Below are 24,800 nucleotides of genomic sequence, written 5' to 3' on the forward strand. Positions count from 1 at the left end.
CATTTAGGGGTTGAATTTTCAAAAATCCTTTCTTATCGGATATCTGCATAGTGCATACCAAATTTCCAGTTCGTCCAGTAGTTTGAGCTGTGCGTTGATAGATCAATCAGTCAGTCCGTCAGTCAGCTTTTCCTTTGGATGATGATTGAAAGATGGATGAAAGAAATAATGCTCTTTTAAATGCACCAAAAGAGAAAGCAAACGAATAATTAAAAAAAATAATAGGTGGGTAAAAGGCAATATTATCGCTTTAGAGATTTCGCTTACGATTTACGAATTGTGACGTCATTATTCACCTTCCGTACAGCTTGACGTTCATGTATAAAAATAAATAAAATCATGATTTTTTTCAATTATTCTCTTTAATAATGAATTCTAGCTCCATAAACCATCGCTATACAAAAAATCACTTCATTTTATTACTACAGTGTAAGACCCTATTGTGCCTAAATCATACCGTCAAAGCCAACTATAGAGTGCTAGTGTTCAAATAACCTACGCGTAGTTACAATATTACGCGTTGGTAAGGTATAATACTTAATATACCTTAACTATGCTATGTTTGTAGATGCCTTAGAATAATAACGGTAGAAACATATTTTATTCTCTAGCATCGTGTCTCAAAGCCCTATCAACAAATACGTAAAGGATCCCGAACATCCTGTCAAATTGTTGTTTCAAGTAGATCATTCTAGCGGAACGCCGCCGGGCGGTCGACGTCTCCACGGGAGTGATCGTTCTTCGGGTTGTCTTTCTACGGTGGAGGTGAATTTCTGTGGCTAGGGCCACGGCTGGAAATGATTAAAAGAAGGAGTTAATCACAGGGGTACATAAAATACATACATGATATCTTCTATCTTTAATACTGGGCCAGTTGTTGTTGATTTTTACACGACTGTTTACAAAAAAAGGATCATTATATTTTCAGGGTTCATATAGGTACGTAGGTATGTAACTTTGCATGTAGGAGTTATCGTTAGAATCCGTGATCCGTGAGTGACACTGGCATAGAGTTATGATATAACCACATCACTGGACAGTGGCTATATTTTTTTTGTAAAAAATACAGTATGGCGGCTGTATGGCGCCATTTTCAAATGTGAAAATTTTTGTACGGCAGTCGTATTTTTAATTTTCTTAATGACGACTTATTAGAAACTTATACAAAAATAATACTAAAAACTCATATTTAATGCGAAGTTTTGTCGGAGCTTTTAATCACTTGGTAGCACGGTTTTACCAGTATGATGGTTATTAGCCACAGCCGAAGTCTTCTACTAGGCCAGAACTGTTCTAATTTAAAATTCATAATTTGTTTAGTTGACTAAGCCGAGAATCGAACCGAGGACCTCGCACTTATAAGACCTGAATATTATTATACCGTGATCCCACCTTTGCGCTCAGCTTTCACCATTGCGCCAGCAAGGTGAAATGCTTATAAATAATAATAGTTAATCCATTATGAGCGTTCTCGCAAATATTATTAGAGCAATTTTTACAAAAATAATCTCAAATCTTCCAGGAATTTCTCCAAACGCCGCTATTAATTGCAAAATTCTATTAATTGAGATGGCGGTGAAAATTTTTCGACGTTCGTAGCTCATAATAATTAGGTTGATAATGGTAATTCCATAAAACTCTAGTCTATAATGATCCCTCATTAAAGCGGAGTGCCGAGTGAGAGGCTATCTAATAGGGCTTCTTTATGACGGCACGTGTATATTTTCTTGTTTATTTAAAAAAATCTTATACTTGACTTGTATTAAGAATAAATAAAAAATCCTGTTTGTTTTAAAAGTTCGTAATGTGTTGCAATTAAAACATCTGACTTGCACTAGAGGTCAACGAACGTTGCGTAGATAGGTGCCGCGAGGCCACGTCGTAGGCAGGGCATTGACACCAAGTTTTGCACGCTTTACATTGCGGGTTTGAAAAATACCGTAAAACGGGGTGAATAGGAACCGGGGTGTGAATAGGGACAAAACTGGGAATGAGATTTGAACGTAAAAATAATACCCAAAACAGCTTAGAATTTTGGTAGCATTGTTTTTCCCTATAGTAGAATATTTGATCTTTTATTTGGCATCACTGAACCAGAGACAAATTGACATTAAAATAACGAAAGCGTCATTGCAAAAACGTTGTTCAAAACACGCTAAGCCGTAGGTCTCAAAACTTTGTTTACTTTGACGCAGTACGAGAATAAAACAGTAGAAAAACTATTAGAAATCATTAAACATTTATCTAAGAGGCGTCACAAAAGCAGATTTGTCTAAATGTTACATATTTTTCTGTAAAAAAGAAAAAATTGGAAACCAAGTGGTTTTGGCTTTGCCATGGGGATTATAGGTACGGGAAAGGGGTGGATAGGAACGCTATACTTACTGAATTGGAACGAATCAAGGTTAAATAGGAACAGTAAGGTTTATATAGGGACAGGGCTGTCACTTTAAATATTTAATTAAATTGTTCATAAAAATTCTTCCTTCTTGTGTAGTCGACTAGTAAAATTTAGTTAAATGGCATTTTACTGTTTAATATTGATAAATAAATAAATAAATAAAAATATTTTTTATTCAATTAAACTTTTACAAGTATAGGTAACTACACTACCTACTTGTAACAGTTTAATTAAATAAAAAATATTTTTATTTATTTATTTTTGAATCGTCAAACCACTGATTCGGAATGCCAGCAACCAGCAAGAAACTCGGCGGTTGCTTTTTTTTAAAGATTTGATACCTACTATGCCATGTATAATAACATTTGGTATGAAGATAACTATTAAGACATAGGCATCCGCTAAGAAAGGATTTTTGAAAACTCAACCCCTAAGGGGTTGAAATAGGGGTTTGAAATTTGTGTCGGACGAAGTCGCGAGCATAAGCTAGTTTTGTAATATTAGAGGATAGAGCTAACTTGTGTTTGACAACCCTAACCTTTTTTCCCTATTCACCCCTTTGCCATTCCGTTACACCCCGGATCAAGTATAAATAGGGACAGCATATATTTTGATTAAAATATACCAGTAATTTGTCATTATTTTATATTTTTTGGATGTTTCCTTAGAATTCTTACAACCGGAGATGCTTACAAACAGTTAAAGCATCATAATTTGTACCAAAACATCCGTAAATTTCAATGCGAAGTTAGATTTCGTACCTATTCACCCCGTTTTACGGTACTAATCACATTGTATTGGATTGTATTTAGGTAGTAGATGTAATAATAGAGCTAAGTATTAATTGCTAACGTGCTGGTTACATCCCGTATAGTGATTTTATTTGAAGAACTGAAAAACACGTTCACGATGCGTGTTCGTACAACTATATATTTGTAGCGAATGCATTCAACAAACAAGTTTCCATAACTGTGCCAAGTTTCAACTTTACAGTTTCAATGGTTTCTTTTTAAAATGCCGGTGAGAGTGGTGACACACAGTGAAATGGAGGAAACTATACGGGTTCCTTGGTTACTCATTTGTTTTTTTTTTTCTGATACAAGTTAGTCCTTGACTGCTATCTCACTTGATGGTATGTGATGATGCAGTCTAAGATGGAAGCGGGCTAACTTGGAAGGGGTATGGCAGCTACATTAAACCCTTGATCGGTTTCTACACGGCATCGTACTGGAACGCTAAATCGCTTGGCGGTACGGTTTTCGCACGTCACCCGCCCGCACCTGGTTGTGCGGGGCGTTAACTCCCTGATTGCCATCTAGACTTGTCGCGTACTTTACTTTTGTGTGGAGCGAGTGAAGGAGAGACCCCTCTTAATATGGTATTCCTGAAAAAGTCTTTACTGGACTCATATTGATTTAAAGCTTGACTTGAATGGAATATTCATAACATTGGTATAAAAATAAATGACCCTTACCCGCTAAAAAGTATCCCACACCAAGAAGACAAAATGCACCTTGGAACATTGTTAAGGAGACTGGTTCGAGACCAATCGTTGATTCGGGTTGCACCTGAAGTAGAAAGACAATATATAATACCTATAGTACGTGCCAGGTCGAGATGGCAATCGGGCGTCCTCCCTCCTCATACCCCGATTTGCCATCTCGACCTGTCGTGGATTATACCTACCTATCTATTAAGTATCAAGCTAAACATACTATCATCATAACATTAACCTATGGAGTGTGGAATTTTCACTGTGGCAAATAGGCCTTTTTATATACCTAGCCTACCAGCTGATGATACCGTTGACTTCGTCCGCGTGGAATTAGGTTTTTTTAAAATCCCGTGGGAACTCTTTGATTTTCCGGAATAAAAAGTAGCCTATGTCACTCTCCAGGTTTTTATCTATACCCAAGCAAAAAATTACGTCGATCCGTTGTTCCGTTGCAACGCCATTGAAGGACGAAACAAACACACTTTCGCATTTATAATATGGGTGATCTATAATTATTGAGTGCCACAGTCCCTCATTTCTCAGGCTTTCTTATCCAGCCAATCCCACTCTCCTCTTTATATCATCGTTCCAACGTATTGGAGGGCACCCCCACACTACTAGAACTCTGGGATTTAATATCCATCGCGTTCACAAGCATGACCTACGTACTAACTCTTCAACTGGGTTTGGGCTACGTCAGTTACCTATATTGGTTAGTTTTAATTTAATTTAATTTAAAATAACTTTATTGTTAATAGATTTACAGAGAGTAAGAATACAGGATACACTTAAAAAACAAAGGGCGACCTTATCACTAAAGTTCCTTATCAGTAAAGTTAGTTTACGAAAATCTTGGGGAATCTCCTGACATAGCCTTGTCCATATATAGCTGAACAACTTGGCACTTGAGACTTCTATTTTAAGCCTTTTATTTCATTTTAGAGAGTCTATACCTGCGCTGTTCCAATATTGTCGGTAGGGTCTTTAATTTCTTTGGTGTCGCTTTCCGCACCGACATCCGACCGTCTCGAGTGTTCTGGAAGGTTCTTGTACTCATCAGTCGTCATTTTAGCTAGTATACCAGCTTCGAAGAGAGTCATCACTCTGAAAAACCGGCCAAGTGCGAGTCAGACTCGCGCACCGATGGTTCCGTACTGCAGTCGTATTTTTCCGACATTTTGCACGATAAATCAAAAACTGTTATGCATAAAAATAAATAAAATCTGTATTAATGTACAGGCAATACCTTTTGATATGATACCCCATTTGGTATATTAATCTTACTTTGAAAGTTGAAAATACTAATAATTTTTTCATGAACGCATTTTAATTTTTTTTGTGATGTAACCACAAATTCGCGGTTTTCGGATTTTTCCTCTTATGTATGCTATAAGATCTACCTTTCTGCCTCATGATTCTAGGTAAACAGGAAGTACCCTATAGGTTTCTTGACAGACAACGAAATGATCCTATAAGGTTTCCTTTTTTCCTTTTGAGGTAAGGAACCCTAAAAATGGTAAACAAAAACAGTGGTAATAAAACATAAAAAATTATTATTAATATTGTGTTTTATCGTTATCATATTTTATAGCTACCATTACACCCGTATGCCAAAGTAAATAAAGCTAAGTTTGCGTAGTAAATGTCCAATAAGATGTTGCACTTCTGCCGCACCTTATAGCTAGCCTTTTTTTCTCGTGGGAAAAATGCCACCGGCCACGGGGGAGCACAGTGGTTACTCATACTCCTACCCACTAAAAACTTCACGAAGCTCCATCCCACCGCTGACGACGGAGCACAAAGGACCGACAACGCCTCGTTACTCCGCCAGTGGATGTCTGCCGCAGCAGACCCACCACTAATCTAAATAAGCATTTTAATGTTATCTTACATGTTATTAAATGTCTCGAGATATGGGCAACCAATTTGTAGCGCTATAGCAGAATATCTTGTATACAATTTTTCGCTTAAATGGAAATTATGAGAACCTAGAACAAAAAAAAGATTAAGGTGCCGTGGTATACTCAACAGAAGTGAAACTTAAAGTTCATAATATTACTAACTCTCCAAAAAAAAAAAAATAGTATCCAAATCTCAATGTTGTAATTTTCTTAAGGCAGAATATTCTTTACCAAATCTCTCGGTGTCATAGTATAGCGTTTCTCTTCCACCCAGTATGGCAATACGTCGTTTCGACAGTACCATATGGACACCCACCTCGACGCTGCGCACGCGCTGAATGCGTTGACGACGCATAAGTTTGGCGAGACGGCCGTATACACCTGTGCCATTCTATAAAAATATCTATACATAAATATAACTAAAACCATTTTGGTAAGGCAAAGACATTGTAAGATTTTACCCCAGACTGAACGAAAACGCAGTAATTTTATTTTAATAAAAATAGCGAGCAAACAAGCAGGTGGATCATATCACCCATACCCATGAACATTTGCAACACCAGAGGAACAGCCAGTGCGTTGCCGGCCTTTCAGGAATTTGTTGGTCCGCCCCTTATAAATAACCCCACGTTGTATCTGTGTAAGTATGTTTTGGCTAGTTCTGTAGTACATAACCTCTAAACCGAAATAACAGGTCTAAATATATTACTATCCATTTCGATGCGCGCTACGAGAAGAATATAAGTATCACTATAGGTATACTTGTCAATTTAGTTTGGGAGACTGAATATATAACCGAACTAGCTTATGCTCGCGACTTCGTCCGCGAGGACTACACAAATTTCAAACCCCTATTTTACCCCTTTAGGGGTTGAATTTTCAAAAATCCTTTCTTAGCGGATGCCTACGTCATTATAGCTATCTGCATGCCAAATTTCAGCTCGATCCGTCCAGTAGTTTGAGCTGTGCGTTGATAGATCAGTCAGTCAGTCACCTTTTCCTTTTATATATTTAGATAAGCACGACTAAATTAGAACTATTTTAGGCTGACTTCACCTTACCGATTTGTACGCGCGGCATACGCATAATAAGATAAGAAATTCGTAAATAGATACCTACTCGTCGAAAAAGTAAAATAACCATACCTGCAAAATAGCTAATGAAGAACTATGTCGTTCCACCACCAGTTCATATCCCCTATCTCTCATAGCCTCTTCCAAATCCTGCAGTGTGCCAATTGGCTGCTCCTTAGCCGGTTTAGCTAGAAGACTCGTCAAGTTAGCCGAGTACATGTCCCCGATGACGTATGTAGCTCCTAGCGATATGATTATGGAGACTAGTCGAGCTTTGTGGGCCTTAGATGGTTCCTTAGTTGATGCTGGAAGATAAAAGTTCAATTGTAAAATCACAATCCTAATCGGGTCAAGTAGTGACCATGCTTTGTGATACACGGGGTGGTGTAAAACTGCGAATTTTTCAAATTCAGTCTATTACTGAGAATTTCTTGTCAGAAAAACAAATCGACCGATCGATTGTCAACGATTACATAACATACAAGATATCCATACTAATATTATAAATGCGAAAGTGTGTCTGTCTGTCTGCTAGCTTTTCACGGCCCAACCGTTCAACCAATTTTGATGAAATTTGGTACAGAGTTAGCTTATATCCCGGGGAAGGACAAAGGCTACTTTTTATCCCTGAAAACTAAAGAGTTCCCATGGAATTTGCAAAAACTAAATCCACGCGGACGAAGTCGCGGGCATCATCTAGTACCTAATAATAATAATTTTTAATTTATATAGGAAATAGGAAATGACTCGGATAAAAATTATATTTCAAGGTATCTGTAAATAATATTTTAATGTACCTATATGTATTTTTAATGTTATTTGTATTATTGTATCGTTGCATGCAGCAAGGTATAATTTGGACGTACACTAATAATATCTTTAAATTCTGTAAACTAACCTGAAACTAACCCAAATTCGCAAGAAAGAATAGTTAGGAGGTAAATACAGATATTCGTACACACATTGCCTCAAGAACAAGGTGGTGGTGAACCAGCAGCAATCACTCAACAGCTCGAGCTGGTCCCGCTTGCGGTGTTGCCACAGCGATGGGGCGGCGATCACTATCCACAATGCTGGACCAATGATAAGCAGTGTGGCCCCTACTAGCGGCCAGACCTAGTGAGAGAAAGATGTTTTGATAATGTCTCAGAATGTGACGACCTCCCTGTTGCAGTGGTAAGCGCTGTGGTCTTAGTAGTGGGAGGTCCCAGGTTCGATCCATTGTATCATTGTTAGGTCTTTACCTAAAAAGTCAGCTATCTATTGTGAGAAATTTACCACCCATTGATACGCTCAACTTATCAGGAGCCTGGGTGAGGAAGGCTTCAGAGTCTGCCAGCGTTAGGAAAGAGAACTCGACCGCTTGCAGCCTCTCCCAGGTCATTGTTACGTTTCGGATGAAGAAAGTCAGCTGTCTATTGTGATAGATTTAAGTACCTCCCATTGGAATGGCCTGATGATGGCTAGAGTCTCGCTCAACTTGTCAGGGGCATGAGTGAGGAAGGCTCCAGAGTCTGCCAGCGTTAGGAAAGAGAACTCCACCGCTTGCAGCCTCTCCCAGGTCATTGTTACGTCACCAACGAAGAAATCAGCTTTCTATTGTATTAAAAAATATAATTAGATCATTCGGAAAGGGAGTTCTAACCTAAAAGCGGTTAATACTCTGAGTCGTTACTTAAGTTTAGTTAAAACGAGACAGAGCTATATCTCTCACATAAATCTGTCTCGTTTTAACTCAATCTTAAGTTACGATTAGCGACTCGTACGGCTGTCAGTCTTTACTTACACGTTTCCAAATTAAACCAAGAGTTCCTTTAAACGTGCCATTTCCAGATATTCTTGAACCCTGACTTCTTTCCGGGGGATCGTAGTATTTATACCTTCAAATAAAAAATAATACTTTAAAATTTGTATTGAAAATATTACAATACTAGCTGACCCGCCTCGCTCGAGTGGAATTTAGAAAATCGCCGTGGGGGTCGAATTTCTAAAAATCCTGAAACAAGTATCTCTTCATACTAACCGAAATTTCGTACATCATACAAATAACTTTCATACAAATTTCATTCTCTATTTAACCCGCTTAGGAGTAAAATTTTCAAAAATCGCGAAATGTTTATTTTTTATTTTGTTATCGAAACCCATTTTCCCCCTTAGGGGTGGAAATTCTGAAAATCCTTTGTTCATGGGGGCCAACGTTATAAAAGGAACCTTCTCTCAGAATTTCTTGTTTCTAGCCCCAGCGGTTTAGACTGTGCGTTGATAGATCAGTCTGTTAGTCAGGACAAGTCTATTTATTATAGAACTAGCTTATGCTCGGGACTTCGTCCGCGTGGACCACACACATTTCAACCCCCTATTTTACCCCCTTAAGGGTTGAATTTTCAGAAATCCTTTCTTAGCGGATCCCTACGTCATAATAGCTATCTGCATGCCAAATTTCAGCCCGATTCGTTCAGTAGCTGTGAGCTGTGCGTTGATAAATCAGCCAGTCAGTCAGTCAGTCAGTCACCTTTCCTTTTTAATAATGAAAAAATAGTAAGTATTGTAAATTTTGTGAAACCTATTAATTTAGCTGATATAATAAATGGATGCAGGTATTCCATCGACTCACTTAAAGTTCAGCTTTTTGGCCAGAAGCGCGAGCAATTTGTCATCTCGTCCGCCTGTCACGTTGACCGTGGAGTCGTTATTGTAGCTCACGAAGTGCCACGGCGGCGCCTGCGAACTCATTCATTTATGTTCACGTGATATACTTATTGTGATAGCTGGCAGCTGCAGGAAATGGTAGCTTTCACTAAGGTCCAGTGTTCAGGATAGGCGCGGTTATCCGGAAGCGTTGAGAAGGTAGAATAGAATAGAATAGAATGTTTTTTTATTCATGTAAACTTTTTACAAGTGCTTATGAATAGTCAGGTAGTTTTAATTTACCACTGGTTCGGAATGCTGTTCCTACCGAGAAGAACCAGCAAGAAACTCGGCGGTAGGTCGCGCGTCGCCAACGGCTCGCGTATAACGCGACCGCGGACAGACCAGCCAGCGGACATTCATATACACGACTACAAAGTGACCACGTCAGACGATTCTGTGTTCTAATTAATTAATTATTGTTCTCTTATATAATAAAAATATATAACGTGTAATACAGTGCGTGCAGTTATTGGACGCCGAGAAATCCCTCAACTATAAGTGCAGGGCACTTGGTTCCGCCATCCAGTTACATGTCAAACGGCTCATTCTTGTAGCTAATCAAGTGCCACGGGCGGTGCCTTTGAACTCATTCATTTATGTTAACTTTAGCAATAAAACTGCCTTTGCACCCTCTTGCTACCCTTATGTAGCAATCAAAAATATTACTTGCTTTAAGGAAAACGTCGCGAGGAAAGCTGCATGGTTGAGAGTTCTCCATGATATTCTCAAAAGCGTGTGAAGTTTACCAATCCGCGCTTCGCCAGCTTGGTAGACTATGATCAAAGCCCTTCTCATTCTGAGAGGAGAGCCGTGCTCTGTAGTGAGACGGCGATAGGTTGATGTCGATATTATACTTACATGTAAAACAGGTACGTTAAAAACTCGTCCCTGGAAGTCATGGTAGACTTTGTCAGCGGGCGGTAGAGATGGCGATTTGTAAAGGCTCCCCGACCACCAGTTCACCAGAGTTAAGTGGTTCAGCTTGTTTGGAGATGCTTGGTTGTAGTAAAGGCGGAAACTAGCAAATATATTATGAATATCAGAATACCGACCAGGAGTATTGGGTTTAATGAAACTGAAACTGCCATTCCTCTTTCAATTTAGCTCGCTTCTATCTTAGACTACATCATCATTGCCATCAGGTGAGATTGGGGCTAGCTTGTATACAGAATTAAAAAAAATATTTTTTAGTCATTAATCCATATTAATATTATAGGTAAATGCGAAAGTGTGTCTGTCGACTATCTGGCTGTCCGTCTGTCTGTCTGTCTGCTAGCTTTTCACGGCCCATCTAACCGATTTCAATGGGCACAGAGATAGCTTGCATCCCGGGGAAGGACATAGGTTACTTTGGATCCAAGAAAACCGAAAAATTCCCACGGGATTTCAAAAACCTTAATCCACATTTTTAAAATAAAAACAGTGAGCACACAAGCTGGCGGTTTTCTCTACAATGTTGATCCACGAATTCCGAAGGAATCTAAATCCATGCGAACGATGTCGCAGGATTCATTTAGTTGATCAATACGAAATCAATTTAAATAAAAAATAAAATTCTTTAGCTCCGATTCAGTTTCCGATTTGAACAAAAAAAACCGATTTTTATTTTGAAATTCTTCGAGCATCTACCGGCTTGATTATCGCGCCATCTTGCCAGCGTTTGTGAAATAAAATTTCCCCGTTCCCAAAGACCCAATACAAAGCCACCAGCTCACGTACATTGTAATTCGATTTGAGAAAACGGCGATTGTGAATTGGCCAAAACATATTTTTTAGTGTTCGATGTTGGAATTTCCTTTGGCAAATATATTGGCTTTGCAGTCAATTTGCTGTGTTAACATAATAACGTCCTGTAATTCTATAAAGGTTTGTTTTTGCGTTGCGTTGGGCATTGGCTAGTGTTTTGCCACGACCCTTTTCTATAAGCGGCGGTTTTGTTTGACCACGATCTGGTAATTGAAAGGTGCGATCTTGGTGCGATGTAATTTAACAACAATGCGTCCAAAATAAGAAAGTAATATCGTGCCCGCCATATTGTGACGTCCTAGCTAGAAATATAATTTGTAATGTACTATTTTCAATGGATTTTGTAGAACTTTTATGAAAAAATAAATATATTAACAAGTTTCTAGATCAGGCTGTTGGAGTTGCTATGCTATGCTATTACTGTCTCCTTCTATTTATTAAAATAAATACAACTAAAATCTTTATCAACTACAATTACAACTAAAATCTTTATCAACACTATTAAATCTAGTTATTATACAATGAAATCTTACTAAAACCTAACATAATTACTGTTTCCATGTTAATTACTTTTTCTAAAGCTATTTAAGTACATACTATTAAAGGTAACAATCTTATATACTAGACATTGTTTATCCTATGATAACTATTTATTAAATAATTAATAACTAATATCATCCCGCACACAATACACATAGATAAAAGAGTCGGGTAAAAAGGACACAAAATTAAATGAACGTTAGACAGCAATTATACAGGCAATAAATAACAAATATGTTTATTATTATTGTACACCGCAAATATACGACTTCTTATGAGATAAATTATTGTTGCTATATTAACTTTATTACTCAATCGTTAGGCAATTCATTAGTTTTATTGCTGCTAATGATATAATCATTATTATTTAGTGCGGGCTAACTGATTTACGATGCGGTTATCTGTATTGATTTATTGGTAGATTTCTAAATGGGACTTGTTTCATTATTTTTAGGGTTCCGTACCTCCAGAGAAAAAAAGGAACCCTAGGATCACGTCGTTGTCTTTTTATCCGTCAAGGGAATCAAAACCTATAGGGTACTTCCCATTGATCTAGAATCATGAGATTTGGCAGGTAGCGATGTCTTATTTAAAGCAAAAGTAAAGGGAAAAATCCGAAAACCGTGAATTTTTGGTTACATCACAAAATAAATAAAAAAGTGTTATTTCTTGAACGATGGTACGGAAACCTTCGTGTGCGAATCCGACTTTCACTTGACAGGTTTTATTAATTAATTAGTTAATTTACTTACACTGCATTTCTCGGGTTTGTAATAACAGCAACTCGTATAGCCTCTTTGATGCCAGAGAGAAAGAGCTTGCTCACTTCTCCGTGTGGCCAGAAGAATATGTAGAACATTGAGCGGTGGATGAAATTGTTTACAGTAATCTGAAAACATATATCAATAACTAAATGATGCCCGCGACTTCGTCCGCGTGGATTTAGGTATTTTAACATCCCGTGGGAACTCTTTAGTTTTCCGAGATAAAACTATCCCCTTCCTATGTCCTTACCCGATATGCAAGCTATCTTTGTACCAAATTTCGTCAAAATCGGTTGAACAGATGGGTTGTAAAAGGCTAGCAGATAGAAAGACAGATAGACAGACAGACACACTTTCCCATTTATAATATTAGTATGGATTGACCAAACCAACCCAGTGTCTCATAAATGGATTATTTATGAGACACTGGGTTGGTTTGCACATGCACTCTCAGTGTCTCATGGGTGGTAGATTCCTAGAGAAATAAAATGGTGCATAAAACAAAAACTAGATAATCCATATAGTTTCTCAGATAAAGTTTTCATAATACCGTTGGAACTACCTCGGATTCTGCTTATCACTAAAGCTGCTCCTTTTTCTCTTTTTTTCTCTATGCTTACCATATAATTTTTTACCTCAAAAAGTAGATTTTCACATTCTAAAGGTTCGCAAAGAATTAAACTGGTTCTATCTTCCGACGTATCCAGACCTTGTTTTAGAAATCTGTAATACTAAGATCAAATATAAATTATGAATAGAATAGACACCATAAAAGTCTATACTTAGCTTTTAAACTTTACCTAACTTACAGGTATACCTAAATTTTAGTTTTTAGGGTTCTGTACCTCAAAAGGAAAAAGGAACCCTTATAGGATCACTTCGTTGTCTGTCTGTCTGTCAAGAAACCTACAGGGTTCTTCCCGTTGACTTAGAATCTTGAAATTTGGCAGGCAGGTAGCACACATAAGGGAAAAAATCGGAAAACCATGAATTTGTGGTTACATCACAAACAAAATTAAATGTGTTTATGAACAAATAATGAGTGTTTTCAACTTTCAAAGTAAGATTAATATATATCAAATGCGGTATCACGTGAAAGGGCTTTACCTGTAAATTCTAATACAGATTTTTGTTTATTTTTATGCATAATAGTTTTTGATTTATCGTGCAAAATATCGAATAAGTACGACTGTAGTACGGAACCCTCGGTGCGCGAGTCTGACTCGCACTTAGCCAGTTTTTTCGATTTAATAAGTACAATATAAAATCACATACCCGATCTTTATTTTCCTGTGTCGCTAGATCCAAATTAATAACCTGAATGTTATTTTCACTCAGAATACACATGATTTCAAAAATATCTTCAGATCTACAAAAACCAAAACTTCTCACTTACTATTTCCGTCTTTGAATATCTCATTTTGCTATCAAACGAGATCATCATTATCATCATCATCATCAACCTATCACCAGTTTACTACAGATCCTGGATCTCCTCTCAAAATGAGAAGGGTTTGGTATAGTCTACTTCACACAACTTTGAGAAAATTATGGAGAATTCATGTTCATCATGAACATGTTTCTACATAATGCTTTCCTTCACCGTAAAAACAAGTGATATTTGATTAAAACGCACATCAGATTATCTGTAAAAGTCCCTTACAAAATGTCAGATTTAAAAAAAATCTTTGTAAAGTTAGATGTGCGTGCCCTGTTTCGATCTCCGACCCCCTGTATTTTTAACCACCGATTTAACTAGCATCGCTTTTTAGTCACAGATTAAAGATACCTATAGTATCGAGATAGCAGTTAAAAAATTTGTCAAAGACAAAAAATCTTTACCTTATATCAGTCGTGTTACCCCTTACTACAGTCAAAGTGTTTGTACCTAACCCTACTACTATGTCCATGATCGCTGTAGGAAACTTTTTAGGGAGATTTTTCAAAGTTTTACACATTACTCCACTGATAAAGAAAAAGAAAACATATAAAGGTATATAATTTTTAATAATCATTGTCTAAATAACACCAAAGGTATACTAATAAGTAGGTATTCTGTGATAATGCCTAGAATTGAATTTAAGTGCTTTTGTTTGTAACACGCCGATTTACTAAAAGTATCCAATAATTCTAAATCACATTTCAAACGATATCATCAGTTATGAAAGAAAAAGATTAGTGAAAATATAGATACGCCATTTCATATCGAATTAATTTCATGCACACAGCGAATTTTATTACAACATCATTGCACGTCTTTAGAAATACGCATGCATCGCGTTATTTCGTTTGAAAATCGAAATTTAAAAATTAATCCATTATAACAAAAAATGGCTACTTTAAAGGTCTGGTAAGACCTACTAATAATAAAGAGGAATACTCGTAGGTAAGGTAGGAGGCCGACCGGATCGGCTAATTTGAAATAGAAGCAAAATGTTTACGAAAAATCCTAACACTTCAGTCGAAACCACACATATACTTACCTCACAAATCAAATTATGAATGAGGAGGTTTTCAGGCAACGTTTGAGATAATTATTTTCATAGATGGCGCTGAATACTTCCACCACTAAAGATGAACAATAATACCTATTATCTATATGATCTATGCTTTAAAATTTTAAATTTAAATCGGATGCGAAATTAATTAATTACTTATATTATAGTTCACAGATTTTGTGGGGGAAAAACGTAAGGAAAATTGCAGTGCACGCTAGCTCTTACCCTTCATCTATTGTCATTAATTGACACGACCTAAACATTAAAGCATAGATCATATAGATATAGGTATTATTTTTCATCTTTAGTGGTGGAAGCATTTAGCGCCATCTATGAAAATTATTTCGAACGTTGCCTGGAAACCTCCTCATTAAAAAGACTGAAGTAGTGCTTCTGTAAAATAAACTTATCTTTGGACATGTGCACGGGACTATGACGTCCTCAGTATGGAGTGGCGTGTGACGAGCTAAGTGGGCACTTTTCATCAAAGGCCCCACATGACCGATGGTTTAAAAGCTTTGCCGAGTTACCTACCCAAGGCACCTCAGCCTGTAAAGGCGTGTATACATAGACGTGGATCGTGCGGTGCAATAAAAGTGTATTTTAAAGCGTGTTTAACGGCGCAGTAAATATTGTGAAATTTTAATATTTTTAAACGTGTAAGTATGCAATATTTATCAAACGGGAATTCGTAGTTAGTACAATCTCAATTGTTATGATTGGCTGAATTTATGCGATTCTGTTGCAACAATGCATTGTAGCCAATAGTGAGCGAGCGTCAACCAATCAGCGAGAGGTGATTGCGATCGTGACATTGTAGCTGTTATGCAATATAACGATGTCATGAATTGACATCGTTATATTGTTGGCATGAATCTGTCTCGTTTTAACTGAAACTTAAGTCTGATCCAAGCACAGATGAGTAAATATGCTTTCTTTATTTATGGAGCCAAGTCAAAGATCGCTCAGTATATTTCAACAGTGTACACGAAGCTTTACAAGGGCCTACGTGTTGCTTGAGTGCTGTCAACGGCGCGGGTCCGTAAATAATTTACTACCGCCAAATGTCAAATATCGTCCTAATATTGTAGATCGATGATGAGTGCCTCGTAGACCGTAGTACATCACTTATAATATAATATGCTAGAGTGTCTATAGATGCTAGTGTTTGACCAGATCAACCACCAGAAGCTGGGCTGAAATAATATTAATTGGACACAATTATTGTTTCCTAACAATACATGAGCACATGAGTAGATTTGCTACGTTCCTACGTAGCAAATCTACTCATGTGGCAAAGCAACATAATTGGGCTGCGTAGCCGAGCTACGACGTTACATAGTAGTTTGGTTCATGCCTAAGACGTCCGCCTCCTATTCGGGAGGTCGAGGGTTCCATCCTGATCATGCACCTCTAACTTTTCGGCGTTTTAAGCAATTAAATATGTTGTTTAATAATGTTCTCAAATGTGTGCGAAGTCTGCCCATTCGCGCTGAGCCAGCGTGGTAGACTATGGCCTAAACCATTTTTATTCTTAAAGGAGACTTGTAGTGTTGAGTAGTGGACCGACGCGGCGATGGGTTGATCATGATGATGTTGTATAGAAGCAATCTTTGCAATTGTGCACTGTAAGGTCTACTTACATCTCCTGAGGATGCTCCAGTGTCGGGACGAAACGTGCGTCGAGTGTGTTTTATGTGGTGCTGCGTGGTGGTGGTGCGTATTGCTTGCCGAGTGGCTGCTTTTCCTGCATGGTTAGCAGTGGGAGGGCGGGCGGTGCATTTCGCATGCTGCATGTTGCATCATACGGATTCGACCTGTTTCAGCGGATTACAGCAAATTAAGCTTTTGGTTCATTGTAGATCATGATGGTGTATGAGAACAGTATTGTTGCGATTAATTTAAGTAAGTATACCTATTATATTATATACTAGAGGATGCCTGCGACTTCGTCCGCGTGGATTTAGGTTTTTAAAAATCCCGTGGGAACTCTCTCTTTGATTTTCCGGGATAAAAAGTGATGCAAGCTATCGCTGTACCAAGTTTCGTCAAAATCGGTTGAACGGGTGGGCTGTGAAAGGCTAGCAGACAGACAGACAGACAGACAAACAGACACACACACTTTCGTTTTTATAATATTAGTATGGATATATTTCGCAGCACACATCCCGTTAAGCTATGCTCATCTGCATTGATTAACTACACGATTTAATATGTTTCCTGTATCTAAAAAGCATCAATACGGCACAGACGATAGCGAGCATGTACATATTTCCATTACCTGTTGTACGACGACACATCCTTCGGGAGCAGTGCGCGGGAAACTCAAGACCGCGCTCTCAAAAGCGTCGCTCTGTAGTCTGTGGTGTCTGTGGTACAAACCATAAACGTTAGCGATGATAATAGTCCAGCAGCCACCGCCTGTTTCTTAGTTATTAACTAGCTTTAGCTCGCGACTTCGTCCGCGTGGACTACGCAAATTTCAAACCCCTATTTCACCCCCTTAGTGGTTGAATTTTCAAAAATAGCTATCTGCATGCCAAATTTCAGTCCGATCCCTCCAGTAGTTTGAGCTGTGCGTTGATAGATCAGTCAGTCAGTCAGTCAGTCACCTTTTCCTTTTATATATAGATTTTGAATAAATCATTTGACTTTTGACTTTTGATGATGAAATTCATTGCACTGTTAAGACGACTATGACTTGCAAGTTCATTGTACAAATAATAATGCTACCCATTCTACGTTTGTAACGAGCGTGCATTCGGATTAGACAATACGTACTTAAATCACCGCAAACAAAACGCTTCCTCTTGTATGCTAAAACTGATTAATCACTTCCAACTTAAAATGAACTCTATTCCGTTGGACTAAAATTCAGATTGACGTGAATCATGAATTCATGCATTACCTCTAATAAATTTTGTAACGTGGGAATATGTAAGACAAGTGACAAGGTTGTGTTTAGTCACTTGACGTGGAAGATATCCTTTTCAGCGAAGCCGTGTAGCCTTTTTAAATGTTGTAGGTACAGTAATTCTATTAGACGGGATGTGTAGAAAAAGTCTGTTACTGAAATTTTTTCGTGGAATACTTAAATGACACTCTAGGTCGACGAACCTCAAAGTCACACCTCAGTCGATGGACACACGCGGCGCAAGACCGTGGCGTGTGGAAGTCTCTACAAGATATCTATGTCCAGCAGTGGACGTTTATCGGTTGATGATGATGATGATTTTGAATAATATAAACAAAAAAAAAAAACGAAGGTGTACCAACAAAAAGCATAACAATGCATTCGTATAAGAATAATTGAAAGTATAAACAACTTTGCCGGGACACCTTTATGCAAAGAAAATTGAGTGTTGGTGCGAGAAAGATAAAGAAAATTTCCTATTTAAACAAAGGGTGGAATATTAAAAAATCCTGTATAAACGGACCGCGCAGGAGCCTGACGAGATGGCCCGCGGCCCGCCGAGACAGTGTGCTGGAGTAAACGGTGGTAGTGTACTATGGTAAAAAGTAGAGGATTGCCTTTGAGTACTAATTTGACATGCCTTATGGAAAGGTACCTATATGCCACATGTAGGTGGTGTAGCTGGAAGGTGGCCTTCGAGGTACTTGCTTGGGCGGAAACATGGAAGCTTTTGATGTTTTGAACTGATATTTACCACTGTAATTAATGTATTGAGTTAAACACTCCTCCTACCGACTGCGCCAAGTAATGTATTGAGTAAAACACGGACTATCGCATACTGATTTATTCGCGTAATGATCGGGACGAGTGACAACGCTTTTTCAATCTATCTACATTACAACCACGTTCTGCACTTTTAAAAATCCTGTATAAACGCCCGTTGCGGCCCGCGGAGACAGTGTGACGGAACATCGTTAAGGATGGCAGTGCAGTGTACTATAATAAAAAATAGAGGATTGCTTTTCACTGCTAATTTGACATGCCTATAGAAAAGTGTGGACTGTTAATTGCCTATTCAACCTAGCTTTCCTTCTAAGCATAGTTTAAGTACAATTTTTTTTTTTTTTGACTGCTTATTTGATATGCGTGCAGTCCCGCAAATCAGCACAGCGCCCGCGCTCGCCCGCACTGGATCGGCGCGAGGGCTGTGCGGGTGTGCGGGGCGTTCCTACTACCTTTACTATACTACTACTAACAATAAGTTACTTTATCTGTTTAAATGATCGTAGGTACTAAATAAAATGTTATGTTGAAGGCTGCACACTAACTGGCTAAAATTTTCCTCTTTTTGTGAACCGCGCTGTAGAAAGAAAAGGAATTTTGTCATTAGAAGAGAGCTGCTCAGTTAGTACAATAACAATTGTTTCAGTCTGTGGTAGAGTCTAGCCGTTATTATACCTTTTTCAATGTAAAAATGTCCTTCGCAAATAATATTTTTGTTACTTTACGTAATTTTCGGTGTTTTAAAATTAAGCCAATCGCACTTCGCTTATTAAAGCTTAATGAGATTTTGCAATTATGAAAATATAAAAACAATAACCGACCAATACACATTCACATAAAAACAATATAGAGTATAGACATAGGATATTACTAGCTTATGCTCGCGACTTTGTCCGCGTGGACTACACCAATTTCAAACCCCTTTTTCACACCCTTCAATTTTCAAAAATCCTTACTTAGCGAACGCCTACGTCATAATAGCTATCTGCATGCCAAATTTCAGCCCGATCCGTCCAGCAGTTTGAGCTGTGCGTTGGTAGATCAGTCAGTCAGTCTCCTTTTCCTTTTATATACCTATTTATAGATTAACTATTATCTCCCAAAGCCACCATGATGCAAACTTCATAGTCACTGATCGTTCCTCCCTGTGTTGGGGACGATACGCAGAGAAACTTTCAACTTTTATAAAATAACGAGAGCCTGGCACCTGGCTCTTAGTCCATATAAGGACTGAACATACAATCCTCGCATACCTACCTAGTCCGATGGCAGTTTATTACTCTCTTTCCTCATTACTGAAGGTCGTGATCCATTCCAATGACAGTAGGATGTTTTCCTGGATTTTTTTATTTTTTTGTTTTCATTCGAGTAAACTTTTACAAGTGCTTTTGAATCGTCAACTAGTTGAATGTACCACTGGTTCGGAATGCCGTTCCTACCGATAAGAAACAGCAAGAAACTCGGCGGTTGCTCTTTTCAAGAGATCAATTTACAATATTATCATACAAGATTTGATATACAATAATGCGTTGAGGTTTCAGATCGTTTTGTTTCGATTCAAAAGCACGACTTCCGGTTTAGAGATTATTCTCAGATGTTGGTGATAGGTAATAACCGGGAACGATGGCTTGACAACCGAAAGGGCCATCAAGGTTGTCACAAAGTGACAATCAATTAACCTTTTCATCAGTCATCCCTAAAGCGACCTGTTGGCTCGGTTAATTCGCTAATTTGGGGCATAATGAACATCATTATAATCATTGTTCCCCACACGCGAACCACACAGCGGTCGATTATGGCCAGTTTTCAGCCAGCCTATTGTCATCTGAAACAATACATTTAAATAACTAGCTTATGTTTGCGACTTGTCCGCGTGGACTATACAAAATTCAAACGCCTATTTTACCCCCTTTGGGGTTGAATTTTCAAAAATCTTTTCTTAGCTGATGTCTACGTTATCACAGCTATGCATGCTAAATTTCAGTCCGATCCGTCCAGTAGTTTGAGTGGTACGTTGATAGATCAGTCAGTCACTCAGCTTTTGTTTTTATTAATTATTGAAATAACTTATGAGGTGTATGAGTTTGTATGTATAAGATCTGAATTTTCTCAGATTCTGATCAGATGTATGCGTAAAGAGTCTAAGATGAAATCGACTCAATCAGTCACCCCTTAACATTTCACTAAATGACCCGCTTATTTGGGGATAATGAACATCATTAACAACGATTGTGTTCCCGAAAGCGGAATTAATGACGTAGTTATGACACGTGTAATTGGATTGTCGGCATTTTTCTACGATTTGGATTGTACCTATGTAGTGCGTAAGGAGCCTAAGATGAAATCGACTCAATCAGTCACCCCTTAATGACGCAACCTTTCACTAAATGACCCGCTTATTTGGGGATAATGAACATCATAACAACGATTGTGTTCCCGAAAGCGGAATTAATGACTCGGTTATGACAGGTGTAATTGGATGTCGGCATTTTCGTATACTTGTTTGATAATAATAATAATTAATAATTATTATTATTATTAGTAGTATATCTTTGTCTCCCGATTTTTATATGGGAAAGTAAAAGATGGTGTATTGTTCTAAGGTGTAGAGTTTAAAAAAGGTCGAGATGGAAATCGGGGAGGGAACGTCCCGCACACCCGCACAGCTCGCGGTTGTGCGGTAGCGTGCGGTTGTACAGCAGGTTTACGATTGTAAAATTTTAAAGAAAACAAAAAGTTTGATCACACAAAAGGTCATTTAGTTATCGCCCCTATTTCAATAGAAATAAGAGCGAAGTGGTCGGCCAGAGCGGTTTTTGTAGCTTGTCTAAACTGCATGCATTCAGCTGGAGCACCAATTAGCTATTAAAAGAGCTATTTACAGCCCGTGTTTGTGATTGCGCACATTTTTCTCCTAGTAAGCCTTTAGCGAGTGGGGAATTTCGCATTACTAACTTTTTACAGCAGTAGTCAGCGTTTCAAATAACAAATGAACGCATTCAGCTTGTTAGATAGGTAGGTATATATTATAAAATATATTATAAAACCGGCCAAGTGCGAGTCAGGCTCGCGCAATGAGGGTTCCGTACTACAGTCGTATTTTTTCGACATTTAGCACGATAATTCAAAAACTATGATACTTAAAAATAAATAAAAATCTGTTTTAGAATGTACAGGTGAAGACCTTTCATATGATACCCAACTTGATATAGTCACTCACTTCGAAAGTTGAAAATCCTAATTATTAGTTCATGACCACAATTTAATTTTTTTTGTGTGATCTGACCCTAAATTCACGGTTTTCAGATTTTTCCCCAAATTTCAGCTATAAGATCTACCTACCTGCCAAATTTCATGATTTTAGGTCAACGGGAAGTACTTTGTAGGTTTCTTGACAGACAGACAGACAGACAGACAACAAAGTAATCCTATAAGGGTTCCGTTTTTCCTTTTGAGGTACGGAACCCTAAAAACCGGTCAAGTGCGAGTCAGACTCGCGCACCGAGGGTTTCGTATTACACTCGTATTTTCGACATTTTGCACGATAAATCAAAAACTATTATGTATAAAAATAAATAAAAATCTGTCTCAGAATGTACAAGTAAAGCCCTTTCATATGATACCCCACTTGATATAGTTATCTTACTTCGAAAATTGAAAATACTAATTATTAGTTCATGACCGCAATTTAATTTTTTTTGTGTAATGTAACCACAAATTCAAGGTTTCAGATTTTTCCACGAATGTCTGCCATAACACCTACTTGCCAAATTTCATGATTCAACGTGAACGGGTCAACGGGAAGTACCTACCCTGTAGGTTTCATGACAGACCGACAGACAGACAGACAACAAAGTGATCCTATAAGGGTTCTGTTTTTCCTTTTGAGGTACGGAACCCTAAAAAAACCCCGACAGCGCAGCGGTTTGCAGTTTGCATTGCATCGGTTTCAGCCAGCGCATGAAATCCGCCATTTTGAGCCGTTGAGTAGTTACGAGCGGACATAGGAACAGACATACATATACATACATACAGGTAGGACAAACACGTAACCCTCCTTTTCGGCTTCGCAGCAATCGAATACCTATTACTGTGCATTTACTTAAATTACATCTCCCGAACATTTTGTATCTAAGTGTTTGTGTATGGAACTAGATGGCGCTAGTGGTATATTATGGCGCGCGTTTGTTCGTTGGCGTACGGATCACATAAGCTACGCGGTTTGATTGTTCTGTCCTCACGATTAAGTTTTCCTTCACCGTATGGTATTTATACCATCAATTTTTTAAACGCTACGTATGCACATCGCATACTCAGGCGTAATAAATTAATCATAGACTTATTGTAAAATATATGCACTTGCACTTTGCACACTATCTATTTACTCTACTTACAATATCTTGTACCTATATCAAATATTTGAAAAGAGCAACCGCCGTGTTTCTTGCTGGTTCTTCTCGGTAGGAAAGGCATTCCGAACCAGTGGTAGATGCATCCGACTATTCGTAAGTACTTGTAAAAGTTTATACGAGTAAAAAAGATTTTTATTTATTTATTTATTATATTACCTAAAGTTAAACCTGATCAAAATAATATAGTGAACTATTTATGATTGCCCGCTTGGATATAGATTTTTTTTAAATCCCTTGGGAACTCTTTAATTTACCAGGATAGAAAATAAGTAACCTATGTCCTTCCCCGGGATGTTAGCTAACTCTGTACCAAATTTCATCAAAATCCTAAGGTGTGCACAAGGTGCGATTTCATTTCTTGAAAGCTTTTTACTCTTCTGTCCCTATTTTGACGACTAATTTAATTTTAGATTCTCTAATAATGATGATGATGATGTCAAAATATTATAATATATCAGTATGTCTATATTATAATATATCAGTATGTCTACCTGTCTATCACATTTTCACGACTCTATCTTGACGGCAATACGTTGCTTTAGTTTTAAGTTTCACATCAATATCTTACATATTCCATAATCGAGATTGATACAGGGAGCCGCTGGATTCAGGCGGTGCAAGATCGTGGAGTGCGGAAGTCCCTACAAGAGAACCAGCTGTGGACATCTATTGGTTGAAAATGATGATGATGGTGATGATAAAATGCATTGTTATTTTATACAATACCAAAATTATACAGATTAGCGACAATTTTTTTTTAATAGCCATGTTAAATGACTAATAATCCCCTTTCCTCTTCAACTAAGAGTCAAGCTTGTGCTAGGAGTAGGTACGACAATAGTGCAACGGGCGGGGTTTGAACCGTCGACCTTTCGGTTTTCAGTCCACTCCTTTACCCGTTGAGCTATTAAGGCTCTTAGTATTAGTAGTTAGGTATTTATTTTACAGGTTTTTATACGGAAATGATTCTAAATTAAGCAACCACTTAATGTTAAAAGCACTGCCGGTTCCACAAGTGTATTATCGGATGTATCGAGTCGGTGTGCGTCCAGCGAGCCGTGTTACGGAAGCTGCGAGGTGAGATCTCATCTCATCTGCTGAAAGCTTTTGCCGATCAGTGCTCTTATCTTGCGATCGCTTCTGTGTCGCTTTGATTGGATCTAGTTCGACCTCCCTGGTGTACTGGCGAGCTTTGTGGTCTTATAACTGGGAGGTCCCGGGTTCGATTCTCGGCAGGAGCAATTTGGAAATTTATATTTTCTAAAACTTAAATAACTCTTTAATCCTGATGTTGCAAGGTACTGAACTCCAAAGCCGTGTGGATTTGGAAAGTTTTTTTTAATTTTTTTTTTATTCAGATACAAGTTAGCCCTTGACTGCAATCTCACCTGATGGTAAGTGATGATGCAGTCTAAGATGATAGCGGGCTAACCTGGAAGGGGTATGGCAGTTTTTATTAAACCCATACCCCTTTGGTTTCTACACGGCATCGTACCGGAACGCTAAATCGCTTGGCGGCACGGCTTTGCCGGTAGGGTGGTAACTAGCCACGGCCGAAGCCTCCCACCAGACCAGACCAGAA

At 38.1% G+C, this 24,800-nt stretch overlaps 2 protein-coding genes across 2 annotated transcripts in view; both read right to left on the reverse strand.

Annotated features, from left to right (window-relative positions):
• LOC117982034 (zinc finger and BTB domain-containing protein 17-like) overlaps nucleotides 1-24,800 on the reverse strand; it is a 216,961-nt gene that overhangs the window by 119,194 nt on the left and 72,967 nt on the right. The window lies entirely within an intron of this gene.
• Nucleotides 601-14,569, reverse strand: LOC117982143 (ionotropic receptor 40a-like). Its single transcript, XM_034968437.2, has 15 exons — nucleotides 14,454-14,569; nucleotides 13,887-13,980; nucleotides 13,247-13,342; nucleotides 12,600-12,736; nucleotides 10,420-10,579; nucleotides 9,485-9,591; nucleotides 8,657-8,750; nucleotides 8,308-8,466; nucleotides 7,833-7,986; nucleotides 6,943-7,175; nucleotides 6,029-6,188; nucleotides 5,788-5,884; nucleotides 4,850-5,000; nucleotides 3,876-3,969; nucleotides 601-791 (listed from the first exon to the last, which is right to left on the reverse strand). The coding sequence occupies exons 1-15, from the start codon at nucleotides 14,567-14,569 to the stop codon at nucleotides 601-603; spliced, it is 2,043 nt and encodes a 680-aa protein (XP_034824328.1).

This window comes from Maniola hyperantus, chromosome 5 (genome assembly GCF_902806685.2).
Source record: "Maniola hyperantus chromosome 5, iAphHyp1.2, whole genome shotgun sequence".
NCBI classification, from domain to species: domain Eukaryota; kingdom Metazoa; phylum Arthropoda; class Insecta; order Lepidoptera; family Nymphalidae; genus Maniola; species Maniola hyperantus.